Here is a 14,271-nt window from a genome sequence, read left to right on the forward strand (position 1 = left end):
GATTGAAATAATCAAATTTACAACGCAAGTTAATACAATGTACCTCAAATACATATACAAAATTAATAATATTTCTTAAAAAAAAAAAAAAAAGTTATATTTACATACACAAGAAACAGTCCGTTTATTTACAGTATTGTGTTGGATCAGGTTTGATCCTAATTGTGCTTGAGTCTTACCTTCCTCAGGGGTGACATTCTCATGCATTATTAATGTAGCAGGTCCCGGCTGGCATGCTGAGGGCGCAGCGCTTAACTTCGGAATAGTTTAGTTAGTGGGATGTATCTCCCCATGTATCTCCCGTGCATTACATGCATGTATGTATAGGTGTTATTGCATCCTGCCTAGCGAGCAGCAGACATCCCCGTCGCGGCTCCCACTGGCCCCTATCACATGCCCCTCGCAAAAGCGCACTCACTTCTGCTCTAAAAGATTCTCACGCTCTGAGCATGCGCGGCAGGCTGCTGGACCCACGCATGCGCACCGAAATCAACGTCCACTTCAGGGCGCCATTAAAGGAAGGTCAAATTGCGGAAAGCGAGAGGAGGGCCGGTGGGCGCGACCGCTGATTGTGGCTGGCAGGGAGGTCCTTTAACGTTGATTGGCGGCCTGGGCGATTGGTAAAAAGCGATTGGCCATTGGAAGTTGTGCTGGGCGGGGCTGGAGGAAGGGTTGAGTTTCACTTGTATGACTGCGCGGCCCATGTGTTTCTGCTGAGATATCCTGTATGTTATAATATAAACCTGCTGTATGTGACAGTGCTGCGGCCTCCTACCTCGGGCAGTGACGCGAGCTGAGACTCATCCTACTGCCTTCACCATCCTCACAAACTGTCCCAGTAGCCCTGTGTGTGATGTGACAGGCCGGGTGTGATGTCCTCAGCAAGGCGAGAAGGTAAGGGAGAGGGGATGGGCCCATTTGTTGTTGTTATTATTATTATCATCATCATTTAGTTATGCCAGCATATTATGCAGAGCAGTACAGTAGAGATGATGGGATTTAAATGTCACTTGTGGAGGTTTTCCCAAACTTATGTCTTTCTTCATCCCTGAGCTGCCCAATGTGTTGCTGGATCCCTTGGCAGTGAATGGGTTAATGGTAATTGTTTGTGTAGCACCTTTCCCCCCACTCTAGTAGCACGGTGCGGGCCGCAGCTTCCCTTCGGTGAAGCCTTGGGGATACCGCCCCTCACACCACTTCGTAGCAATAGTAGAGTTCTTACACACACCACACGTGCATGTACTTGGCATAGTAGGAGAGCCCCTTCCTTTCTCGCTTGCGGCAAAAGCCTGTCCTGATGCTATCTCAGCAGTGCCTTCATTTGTAGCACCTTTTCACCCACCCTAAGGCTGCGTCCATAGAAGCACCGACAGCGCTGAGCAGTGTGGATGCTCCGCGATGTGCCCCGTCATCCTCAATGAGGATGTCTTCAGAAGAGGGTCCGCATGCTTGCTGAAGCGCTGTGATTTTCAGCCGACAGCTGAAATTGTTCCAGAGTGCGCTGTCGGCTGAAACACCTAATCGGAGCGAAGCAGTGTGACGACGTTGGCGCCGTGACATTGACGTTGGAGCTTCGCGGACTATTGGCCCAGTGACGTCAGTGCCCCGCTCCGATCGCGAATGCTGGCTCGCCTGCTAGTCCACGTAGTCGCACCTGATTGAGCGCGGAGGAGTGCTGTCGGTGCTTCTAAGGACGCAGCCTAAGGCTGAGTCCCCGCTGGTGCTGAGCGCGCTCATGCTTGGAGAGCGCTCCAAGCATGAGTGCCGGTAGTCCTGCATTTACGCGCGCTGGGGGGGGGGGGGGTATTGCGGGTAGTTGAGTGCGCTGGAAAGTTAGATTTTTTTTTTATTTACCTGAGCGCGGGTGAGCTTGTGTGCCCGCGCACGAGGGCGCCCAGCGTGAGCTTGGACTTACATTTATCTATATATGTTGGTAAGCTCCGCCTGCGGGGACGCAGCCTAAGTGAGATCATGACGCTACCGTGTATTCTGCTGCTGGTGTATACCTGTGAGGTAGAACAGAAGGCCTGAGATCTCTGTGATGGTATAGGGAGACATCAGGGCTGGTCCTTCGGTCAGTGCAGCGCCTCCAGCCCAAGAGGATCCAGGGGCAGCCAAGGTGAACCTCGGGGGCACTCTTCTTAGGCGTGTAATATAGTGCGTGCTCGCGTCAACTATAATTGGCTGTGTTGAGCCAGACGTTTTGTATACTTGGGACGCACACGGCCGTGAGCGGTGCTGCAGCAGACCAGGGAAAATACAATAAAATTGTATTTTCGCGCTGCTACCACGCCGCGAACCAATCACAGCGCGGTGTAACGCTGTGGCGTCAGTCACGCAGCCCTAACCGCACGTGTCACCTCTTGCACCCTAGCAACTAAACGCGCAACACCAGGCGCCCGCACGCACAGCTGCGAGGACTATATAACAAGCCTTAGGTTGTTCTCTCATCAAGCATCACACCAGCAATGATATAACTGCGCTTTATTTGGTTCAGTACAATATTACAGACATCATTCCCTGAAGGCATGTACCCAGGGCTTGAGGCCCTAAGCACCCCTCCTCCGCATACCTTAGCCCCTAACAGGACAAGGCCTCAGGCTACTCATTCCCAGGAGAACAAAAAAGGCTAAAGTAGCGCTAATCACTAAACTACTACTGAACTACTAATATATATTACAAAATACACTGTTAATACAACTTAAAAGCTTAAAAGTGTTAATGGAGGAAGGTAGAGTCCGATATGGATATAACCAAGTCCAGGAGAGAGTTCCACGTCCCTCCAAATGTGGGCAAAAAAGAAAGAATGTCTTCCAGCGTGTTGACTCACGTATATTTGTTTATAAATAGTCCAGGTTAAAAATCAAATAAGATAAAGAAGTGTTACTAAAAATGACTCCCTTTTGAAAGTTCTTGCAATTAATATTCATGTACTTACAATTTGAGAATGACTTGTACTGTAGTTTTCTTCCTTTCCGGAATGTCAGAGGTTTATCAAGACAGGCTAGATCTCCAGTATATACAGAGTACGCAATGGAAAAAAAGAGAAAAAGATCATGGCACAATAAAGTTATTACAAAATACTTAGTCAGAACAATATTACACTTACAGCCTGTATGATCAAAAACAGCATTTTTGGATAGCTTCCCAGCGTGTGGTAGTAGGCTCTTCGCTTCAGCAATAATCCTGCTTACATTCCAAGCAATGCAGAGTCCACAGTCCCCTTCCGCTGTATGCCTGCTGTATCCGTCGCCTCCGATTTAGTTGTGGGAGACACTGCACCTCTCCTACTCCCCTGTACCTTGCGCACGGTCAGGGGTGCTGGGAGGAGATATTCAAACAGCGGTGCCTACTCGCACTCGAAAACAGATCAATAGCCTCGGCAGAGGGCAATCCTCACCATACGTCATGCGCCACAGGGAGTTGCGGTGGCTTAGCAGACACGGAGGACGAGCTGGCTGAGTACCGCCACAGCCTCGAGTAACGCCCCCCCCCCCCCCCGGGGGAGCTGCGGGGTCACAGCGTCCGGATCTCGCGGCCCCATCACATCTCCCGGCCGAGGAGATCTCGGGGGAGCCGGGGCACAGAAGCTCAGTACTGGACCGATGTTCGTGCTCTGCCTCCGGGGATCCTGTGGGGGGCTTGGTCACAGAGATTCTGTGAAGAGGGGAGGTGGCCTGTGCTTGGCACTGGGTGCGTGGGGACACTCCGGTGAAGTGACTGTGGTGGTGCATGCGCTGTTGTGAGCTGCCAACACTCGCAACGGCCACTTCTGCCAGCAGTGACGTCACTTCCGGGACCGTACTTCCGTCTCCATGAAGTCGATTTGCTGCAAGGGAAATGTTCGTTTTGGTAGGTACCAGCAAAGAAGTTTCACTTCAAAAGGGAGCTAGATCACAACCAGGGGAATTTCAGACCTGTAAGCCTGACCTCAAAAGTGGTGAAGCTAATTGAATGTTTATTACGGGATAATATTCAGGAATACCTAATGGATAACAATTATTTTTTGAAGTGAAACTTCTTTAGTGGCACCTATTCTGATGGGGTAAAACTGGAGAGTTGGCGGCGAAATGTGAAACGGAAGTGACGTCACGGCTCCCCATCCCCCTCCCCCCACACGCCTGCTGTGACATATCGCTGCCGCCGCTCCCCCCACACACCCACTGCCATGGGTATAGCAAGATAACTGGCACAGAGCTTCCGGTGCTGCGGGTGTAGTAAGATGGCGGAAGCCCCGCAAGTCCTCCGGCTGTGAGAGGAGGAGCCGCTGCTCAGCCTCTCTCCTCCCTCTTCTCTACCTCTGCTTCCCCTTCCCTGTGTCCCGCTGATTGAGCGCCGCCGGAGGAGGAGCGGAGCCCCGGGATCATGGAGGGTTCATCATCATCGAACTGCCGCCGCTCCCCCACACACATCCGCTGACATGCGGCGGCGCTAGCCGCCAGTGCCGTTCCCCCCCAACCCGCTCAACATTTACTTACCGCTGCCACTCCTAACGCTTCCCCACACCGGCAGCCGTCCCCCTCAACGCATGCGCAGAGGCTCTGTCCATAGCCATGTTGTGGATGGCAGGTTTCGTGGGGGTGTGATTGGCAGAGGGCGCTGCTGCGAGGCATCCGGTGATTGGCTGTCGCGTCTCGCTCGCCGCTGGCGATTGGTTGAGGGGCTGTCAGTCGGTTAAGGGGTCCCTTCATCCCCATCAGCCAGCGCGGCACGGGCTCTGCGGTGCTCCCTGCCGTGGAGTACGCTGCTCCGTGGTGGGGTAGCTATCTGAGGCCGAGGCTCCACCCCCTGCCCTGTCGCTCCTGCTCCGGTAACGGGAGGAGCGGGGGTGGGGGGGTTAACCGTGTCGCAGGGGGGCTGGCTGCAGCAGGACACACAGCCATGTCCGCAACTCCGCCTGGGGTTGTGGGAGTCGGGAGGAGGAGGGGGGAGGAGGAGGGGGGAGGAGGACACGACACAGAGAGACATTCACACAACACAGAGAGAGAGAGACATACACTGACTGACACATGCACACACACTGACTGACACATGCGCACACACTGACTGACGCATGCGCACACACTGACTGACACATGCGCACACACTGACTGACACACATGCACACACACTGACTGACACACATGCACACACACTGACTGACACATGCGCACACACTGACTGACGCATGCGCACACACTGACTGACACACATGCACACACACTGACTGACACACATGCACACACACTGACTGACACACATGCACACACACTGACTGACACACTGACTGACACACGTGTGCCGAGCACGCGCGTTATAAGTCAAATTTATTTGCGTTTTGTTAATGAAATTGTATTTTGATTTTTTTAATTAAAACATCACCAACACAAATACAATTTTTGTGACAAAGGTCAAAGAAGTTTCACTTACTATACGCGTGCACAGCACACACAGCTTTTTTTTTTAGTACATACCATTAACGTGTGTACCAGGCACGTCTGTGTGCACTGATTCTCTAGTTTTAAAGCATTTTCGATGCCTAAGGAGGAAAAAGAAAAGGTTAAAACATAGGCGCGCACACAGGCGCAATATAATTAGTGATTTCCATGCGTCAAGTTCACACCACAAATTCTGTTGGCAACGATGAGTAATTAGGGCCAACTGTGTTAGAGTCGGACACAACTTATCTATATATATTTTTTTTGTCAAAATGTTAAGCTTGGCTCAAACCTGAGCTACATATACTGTAAGGAACAGGAATAGGCCTCACTAAAGAGATGGTATTTTAAGCAACAGCATATACAGTATACACGGTGATTTACCCCTTTCATACATTGTCAATGCTGTCACTAACAACTTTGCTAGGTGTACAAGGTGGGCTTTCAATGCCAACTTAGAAAGGCACATGCTTTGTGGCTAAAGAGATTGTTGTTACACGTTTTACCAAAGCTGCTGCCTGATTTCTATTAATCATGTACTGTATTAGCGTTTCAAAAATTCCATAACGCTCACTGTATCCATCTACTGCCACGGTACAAACTATTTCTTGCTGCTTCATAAAATGCATTAACTGTAAACACATATTTCACATTTACACTGGAAATATATTAATCTAACATCAAAAAATGGCTGATTCTTGAGTGGGATTTGCTGGAAGAGAACCAGTGCTTTTATTGTGGGCATGTCTGTACTTTTTAATCAAAGGCTTAAGTGCATTCTTGAGGGTTGAGTGCCTCATAAGCTTAAGAGCAACTTTGTTAGGTTTGATATTTGGAACCACAAATAAACTTACCATTAAACTTTTACTAATTACATGTCCCCTTGTCTTTTCCTAAGTATTTTCCCTGTGTTGCGTGTATGTTGCAAGCATTTATATAGAGTTAATATTGAGACAGGTTTGGACTATCATGATCCGTAGTGCTACCTACATTGTCTCATATGCTATAAACATTTCTCACATCCACAGACTATTCCAGTATTGTAGGGTGCATAGCAAAGTGTGTTTTCCCATAGGTGAAATATACCATTTTATAAAATTGCTATTGTGTAGCTAGTGGGAAGTGACCCTATGTTACACCTGTCACCTTTTTTAAATAATTGCTTTTCGACCACAGCTCTCACTTTTAAGCATGACGGGATAGTGAGTACTCTCGGTGCACTTGTTACATCTATAAACACAGAAGTGCGCATTACTCTTCAACGTTAATGTACCAATGAGATCTGCAATGCCAAAGACCTCAACTCAAACCCCCAAAAATGTTAGCAAAACTTACTGTAAAAAGTATAGACGGTACATTTCTATTTGAACAGACATTTAAAACAAACATATCAGCTAAACTCTAATTATGAATACTGCAGTATACTTGTATAATAAAATGATAGCTATATTGAAATGAGTTGTAACTTTATCTTCTATAAGAGAGAGTAAAAATGAATGCCCTGCCTTCCATGACAAGCTGTCCTTATGATATTGTTAAATGGCTATACAAATTCCTGACATATTTGTTCACAAATACTTACCACCGGTACGCAGCAACAGTGGCGAAGTGGTAACCCCTGACTATCGAAGATGAATGAAGACGTGGCACTTATGTGGTCTTGTGAAAAAAGGTACAAAGGTTTTATTGGATGGTGGTCTCCATCCAATAAACCTTTTTGTATCTTTTTTTTTATCCCCCCACAAGATCACGAGTGCCACTTCATTCATCAAACAATTATTAGAAACAGTCGGCATGGATTTATGAAGGATAGGTCGAGTCAAACTAACCTTATTAGTTTCTTTTGAGGTACATGGGAATTTAGGCCAGAATAATTCACTGGATGTGGTCTACTTAGATTTTGCAAAGGCTTTTGATACTGTTCCACACAAGGTTAGTGTACAAAATAAAGGATATTGGACTCAGTAAGAATATTTGTACCTGGATTGAAAACTGGTTGAAGGATAGGCAACAGAAGGTTGTCATAAATGGAACCTTTTCAGGTTGGGCTAAGGTTCAGGACTGCGACCCCTGCTTTTTAACTTATTTATTAATGACCTTGAGGTTGGCATAGAGAGCAAGGTCTCCATCTGTGCTGATGATACTAAATTGTGTAAGGTAGTAAAATCAGAGCAGGATGTCATTTCTCTCCAGAAGGATTTGGATAGACTTAAAACTCGGTAGGTAAATGGCAGATGATGTTTAATGCATATAAATGAAAGGTTTTGGAAACACAAATCAACAGGCAACTTACAAATTAAATGGGTTAAACTGTAATTTCTTGATGGAGAAGGATTGGTAGTGCTTGTTGACCAGGCTTAGCAATAGTGTCCAATGTCGGGTAGCTGCAAAGTCAAATAAGATTGTATCTTGCATTAAACTGGATATGTTTGGAAGCAAGCATCATTATGCCACTCCTTGAATATGGAGTACAGTTTTGAGCACCATTCCATACAAGAGACATGAACTAGAAAAAGTGCAGAGAAGAGCCACCAATTAATAAAGGGGATGAAAAATCTGACACGATGAGAGGCTAGCTAATTTTAGAACTATTTTATATTAGAAAAGAGGTGTGTAAGAGGGATATGATATGATCAGTTTGAATGGGACTGCCAGGGACCCCCGCTGTTAATCTGATGGGCCATTAAAGCTGCAGTTCAGTCTTTTTTTTTTTTTAATTTTTTTTTTTTTAATTAATTTTTTTACTTCAATAGTTTCATGTGTGCAATCTCTAATTACCTAAAGAACTGTATAGCTGCAGGTCAATTCGTTCTCCATGTATTGATAGGCGAAATTTGATGACATAATTAGTGAAGGGATCTGTTTTTCTTCTGCTTCTGTCTCTCAGTGGAAGCTCATGAATATTCATGAGCACTCCTGCACTGACATGTGCTAGAGGGAGGGCAGGGCTGACAAAGGGTGTGCCACGGCTTGTGACAGGACATGAAGGGGCAGTGCCTTAGCAAATGGCTGTTAAAATAGAATACAAGAAAATTGGTCTTTCAAAGTTGTTTTTTTAAAAACAGAAAATGCTAAAAGTATTTTTTCTTACTACAGAACTGATTTATTAAAAAAACACACATGCAGGATATTGACTGAACTGCAGCTTTAATCAATGCAGAAATGCTGGGGCTAGTTTAAGGCATGTATTCAGAATGTACCTGGGTGTACCTGGTTTTTTTTGGCGATTGCCACTGGTTTGTGTTAGAATGGTCGCAGTCTCTGCGTTATATACAAATATATTTGGCATCAATTAAAGGAGCTGTCAAAAGAACTATTTATCCCAAGGGCAGTACAAACGAAACATGGTGATCCCTTAAGGTTGGAGTAAATGAGATTTCACTAGCAACAAAGGAAAGGGCTCTTTACAGTAAGGGCAGTTAAAATGTGGAATTCATTACCCATGGAGACTGATGGCAGATACAATAGATTTGTTCAAAAAAAAAGGCTGGACATCTTTGTGGAAAGGTATACAGGGATACTAAGTAAACATTGGAAAGATGTTGATTCAGGGAGAAATCTGATTTCCATTTTTGGAGTCGGGAAGGAATTTATTTTTTTCCCCTTATGAGATATCATTAGATATTTCACTTTTTTTTTTTTTTCCTCCCCCCGCCTGGATCAAAATACTGTAGATATAAATATAGGATAAGTATCTGTCATATAATACTAACATAGGTTGAACTCGATGGACATTGTCTTATTTTTTCAAGCTTATCTACTACTATGTAGTGAATAGGAAAAATGGGATATAAACCCCAAACTAGTGCTCAAGTACTGCTGGCACAATTACATCCTTAAAAAATCAGTTGGATGAAGTAAAGTAGGACAGAAAAGCTGTGTATTCACATCAATAACCAAGTCCCATTATATTGGTGCGGACATGCAAACAGGCTGGGGGGAGGGGTAATAAATGAAGGAGGGAAACTGAGCCACTGAAGTGCCCATCATAATGTGAGGAGCCCAGTAAACCCCAACCCTCCCCACAACCCCACTATACCTGCTCTCTCGTAGAGACTGGAAACCTGTGCACCATGTAAACTGCATGAACAAGGTGCCGACAGGAGAGATACCACAGCTGAGTCCGTCCGTGATGTAAGTGTGCTCCAGCCGAGGTAAGTAATGCAGAAGTAGTGCTTGTTTATGTATATCCAGTTTTTTTTTTTTTCTTTCTAATTAAATTGCCTTTTTTTCATCAAGTTGTGTTTGGTATTTTGAGTTAGCTAGTGTCCCCATAGTCGATAATTGGCATTAGCAGCTGCATTAGCTTTTTGACCAGCAGACTTGGGGAGTACACCTAGTATGGCATAGGTTTTGGATGTCAGGGTATAAATGTGCATCCCGAATGTTAAATGGGAGTCAAACCATATGCCCAAGTATTTAAAACTAGTAACATGAGTTAGGGTGGTGTTAGCGTTAATTCTGATCTGGAGCTCAGTCATTGGAAGCTTTAAAAATTTAGCGTTGTTCCCAAATACAGATGTCTTGAACTGCAAGGCTGACGGCAAAACGAAGGGGAGAAGATTTCTAAACCTGGATCCTGATATTGCTGTAGCACACAAGGAGAGCAGAGAGGACTTCCCTTACAGCTACAAGAGACAGCTTAGACTTTGTTATGGGACTGTTTATATATCTATATATATCTATATCTATATCTATATCTGTACAGGCATACCCCGCATTAACATACGCAATGGGACCGGAGTATGTATGTAAAGCGAAAATGTACTTAAAGTGAAGCAATACCTTTTTTCCACTTATCGATGCATGTACTGTACTGCAATCGTCAAATACGTGCATAACTGATGTTAATAACACATTTGTAACATGCTCTATAGTCTCCCTGCTTGCGCACAGCTTCGGTACAGGTAGGGAGCCGGTATTGCTGTTCAGGACGTGCTGACAGGCGCATGCGTGAACTACCGGTTGCCTATTGGGCGGCATGTACTTACTCGCGAGTGTACTTAAAGTGAGTGTCCTTAAAGCGGGGTATGCCTGTATATGTATGTATGTGTTTGAGGTTGGTAATTAGCTTAGCTAACCACCTAGTTAGAGAGGGCTGGACTACATGTGTAGATATTCTCCAAAACGGAGCAGGTTTTTCTTTGGCTTATTTTGAATGCTTTTGCTATGTTAAAGGGACAGGCGCAATAAAGCCTAATTTAAGTTTCACTTGCGTACTACTGAACACGTCTCTTACAGGGTTCTTGTTTAGCGGTGCTAGTTTTACGTAGCGCTTTACAGAGACATTTTGCAGGCACAGGTTGTAGGAGCTTACAATCTATGTTTTTGGTGCCTGAGGCACAGGGAGATAAAGTGACTTGCCCAAGGTCACAAGGAGCTGACACCAGGAATTGAACCAGGCTCGCCTGCTTCAAATTCAGTGCCAGTCAGTGTCTTTACTCGCTGAGCCACTCCTTCTGCCTGCAGCCAGAATAGAGTTGACTATGGAAGCAATTGGTTTGGCAAAGGCTGGGGCACTGAGTCTTAGGAACTAAGGCTAAGGTCCCGTTGCACGCGTCCGCACGGCTGGCTTGCTTGCCGGCGGCGCGTGCAACTCGCTGTACCGCGATCTGCGGTCTACAGGATACTTTTCTCGGAGCGGTGGGGGGGGGCGTGGCCAAACGGGTCGGGGGGGGGGGGCGCGGCCATGACGTGAGGGGCCGGAGCGGGAGGTGGGAGGGAGTGGGAGGATTGACAGGGAGGGGGGGGCGTGGCTTGAGCGGAGGGACCCGCTACTCTTCCCCCCCCTCCCTCCACGGGCTGCCACGGGCTGCAGGTAAGTAAAAAAAAACACACACACGCAGGCACTCATACATACATACATACATACATACATACATACATACACACACACACACACACACACACACACACAGACAGAGACCGGCACGCACGCACTCATATATACACACACACACACACACACACACAGACAGAGACAGGCACGCACACAGACAGGCACACACACACTCACACAGGCAGGCACTCACGCTGCTTTCACTCCACACTCCTCCCCGCTCCCCGAAGCCTCTCCTCCTCCCGCAGCCTCCCCTCCCCATTGGCTCACAGCCACACCACGTGACGCGTCAACGCTAGGAAACACCATTCTGTTGTGTCTCCTAGCGGCTGACGCGCCACAGCGTGTAGTCAGCTGTGCAGCCAGTGGGGACCGGGACCGGCTTGCGAGGATTCCCCTGCTGGTGGGGAACTCGCTACATTGCCGCCCGCGCCAACGAGCGCAGCGGGTCCCAGGCCTTAGATTGCAGTAAATCAGGTCCACATTGGCTGCTTAGTTTTAATTTGAGGAGCTCTTGTGTAATCTCTTCAGATACCGGGACAAATTGAAAATTGTGGGCAGTGTTGTGAGAGGGTGGGGCTATAGGGGTACTCACAGAATGAGGCTCGTTTGTGGTTTGGGTTGCGTTTCTCTAATAAGTTAGTTGCACACCTCACAAAGTAATCATTGAATGCATTTGCAATGTCAGTGGAGTTTGTCAGAGTAATATCCTCCTTAGGCTTGTTCTATAGTGTGTGTGTGTGTGTGTGTGTGTGTGGATGGTGTGTGAAATAATGGCTTAAAAAAGATATTTATATATATATATATATATATATATATATATATATATATATATATTTTATTTTTTTAAGTTGAATAAATAAAAAATGTATTTGTACACACACACATGCACACATTTCATTGGCGGTAGCGGCACGCAATCTTTATTTTCTGGTCTTCCCCGCTGCCTGTTGGCTCCCCGCTCCCTGCCGTGCGCGCGCGGCCCTTGTATAGAAGGGCTGACTAACCTCAGCCATCTATAACTACCGCGCGTGCGCACGGCGTAGCACGCGCACGCAGTATAGAAGGAGCCTTAGTGATATGGCTTGGTTGTTAATGTTTTGAAGGTTGGAATATATTGTTGATAACATTCCAGAAGTTAGCTGGAAGTTGCTTTGATAGGTAAAAAAATGCAATTAAAGAGAAGTCTCTATATTTTATGAGATCACAATTTAATTTCCCGTCAACTTTTATGAACAGACCTGACATAATTGATGTCATTTTGAAAAAAAAAATTAATAATAATACTTAACGTCCTGTGAAATTAGTAAATTTCAATATCTTCTGGGCAGAAAATTCTTTACCCTTTTGGTGTCATTGCTTGTTAACTTTGTTTTACCGTGTTGTCCTTTATCGCTATTGTACGGCACTACAACATAATTGGGTACCCATTCAATAAATGATCATAATTAGCAACCCAGTCTGCACTTTCTTAAATATATCACTCTTGGCACATTCTTCAATCCATTGAGCGTACGAAATTTCAGTCCCGGGCATTCCATTTGTTGTATAATTTTTGTAACATTGACACTCTGGTCCTCAAGTATCCTTAGTCAAGTCAGATTGATCACTTTAATATAGTATGTAATAAATAAATTTAATTAAAGAAACATTTTAGCACATAGTGTTAAACTAGAGCAGATCTCTTAACTAGTGGCCTGCAGGCCAAATCCTGCATGAAGGGCCTTGATGTGGGGTTTGCACTCTCTTGTCCCTGGTAATTTCATACCAGTTGCTTAAGCATCTAAGGCTATGGCCCCAGTCACTGCGTGCACGCCTGCATCGAAGCGCCTAGTGGCGCGTGCAACAAATTTAAGCCGCGATATCCAGTCCTAGGGTCGCGATAGGACGCATGTCGAGAAGAGCAGGGGGAGCAAAGACAAGATTTTTGGTGGGGGCGTGGCCGTGACATCACGCGGCTGGTTCCCCCTCATTGGCTGAACTGCCGCCGTGTAGCCAGCGCTCGGTTACCACGCCAAAAGACAATTTTCTTGTCTTTTGGCAAAGGTGGTCGCTCACCGCGCTTTCTGCAGGCGCGCGTACAGGCAGTGACTGGGTCCGGCTACATAGAGGGCTGTATCTTGTTCACGCCGTAGTGCGAGCAGTGAGGACGAGGCATTAGTGCAGTTTTTCACACTGAAACTCGCTTGTAGAATAAAGTAATGTGAATGGTACAGGTGTTCTACATTATTTATTTATTTATAAAATATTGTACCAGGGAGTAATACATTGAGAGTTACCTCTCGTTTTCAAGTATGTCTTGGGCACAGAGTTAAGACAAATAATACATGTTTACAAGTACAGTTACATAATGAGCAGGGTATACATTATATACAAGACATTGCATGCACAGTTAAAGATAATTTATATTATGGGCGTATGAAACAGTTACAGACCAGATTAAAATGTGAGACAGCCTTAGATTTGAAAGAACTTAAACTGGTGGTGGATGTGAGAGTCTCTGGTAGGTTGTTCCAGTTTTGGGGTGCACGGTAAGAGAAGGAGGAGCGGCCGGATACTTTGTTGAGCCTTGGGACCGTGAACAGTCTTTTGGAGTCTGATCTCAGAAGATGGGTGCTGCATGTGGTAGGGGTGAGGAGCTTGTTCAGGTAGCTGGGTAGCTTGCCCATAAAGAATTTGAAGGCAAGACCGGAAAGGTGAACTTTGAGCCTACACTGAAGTGATGACCAATCTAGTTCTTTGAGCATTTCGCAGTGATGTGTGTTGTAGTTGCATTGGAGAACAAAACGACAAATTGAGTTGTAGAGGGTGTTAAGTTTGCTAAGGTGGGTTTGAGGTGCCGAGCCATATACTATGTCTCCATAGTCAATAATTGGCATTAGCATCTGCTGTGCAATACGCTTTCTGACCAGGAGACTTAGGGAGGATTTGTTCCTGTAAAGTACCCCTAGTTTGGCATAGGTCTTGGTTGTCAGGGTATCAATGTGCATCCCGAATGTTAAGTGGGAGTCAAAC

General features: G+C 45.9%; 2 protein-coding genes across 9 annotated transcripts in view; one reads left to right on the plus strand and one right to left on the minus strand.

Moving 5' to 3' along the window:
* Positions 1-425, minus strand: part of DLGAP2 (DLG associated protein 2) — a 1,048,830-nt gene extending 1,048,405 nt beyond the window's left edge. For all 6 annotated transcript variants that reach the window (XM_075598227.1, XM_075598230.1, XM_075598229.1 and 3 more), the window contains exon 1: positions 180-425. In XM_075598227.1, the coding sequence (XP_075454342.1) occupies positions 180-203 (24 nt within the window). In that variant the 5' untranslated portion in view covers positions 204-425. The remainder of the gene's footprint in view (positions 1-179) is intronic.
* A 201-nt stretch (positions 426-626) lies between these two features.
* The window catches only part of ERICH1 (glutamate rich 1), a 96,820-nt gene continuing 83,175 nt past the window's right edge, over positions 627-14,271 (plus strand). For 2 of the 3 annotated variants that reach the window (XM_075598235.1, XM_075598237.1), the window contains exon 1: positions 627-894. In XM_075598235.1, the coding sequence (XP_075454350.1) occupies positions 873-894 (22 nt within the window). In that variant the 5' untranslated portion in view covers positions 627-872. The remainder of the gene's footprint in view (positions 895-14,271) is intronic. The other variant, XM_075598236.1, reaches the window with a different exon arrangement.

This window comes from Ascaphus truei, chromosome 4 (assembly GCF_040206685.1).
Source record: "Ascaphus truei isolate aAscTru1 chromosome 4, aAscTru1.hap1, whole genome shotgun sequence".
Lineage (NCBI taxonomy): Eukaryota > Metazoa > Chordata > Amphibia > Anura > Ascaphidae > Ascaphus > Ascaphus truei.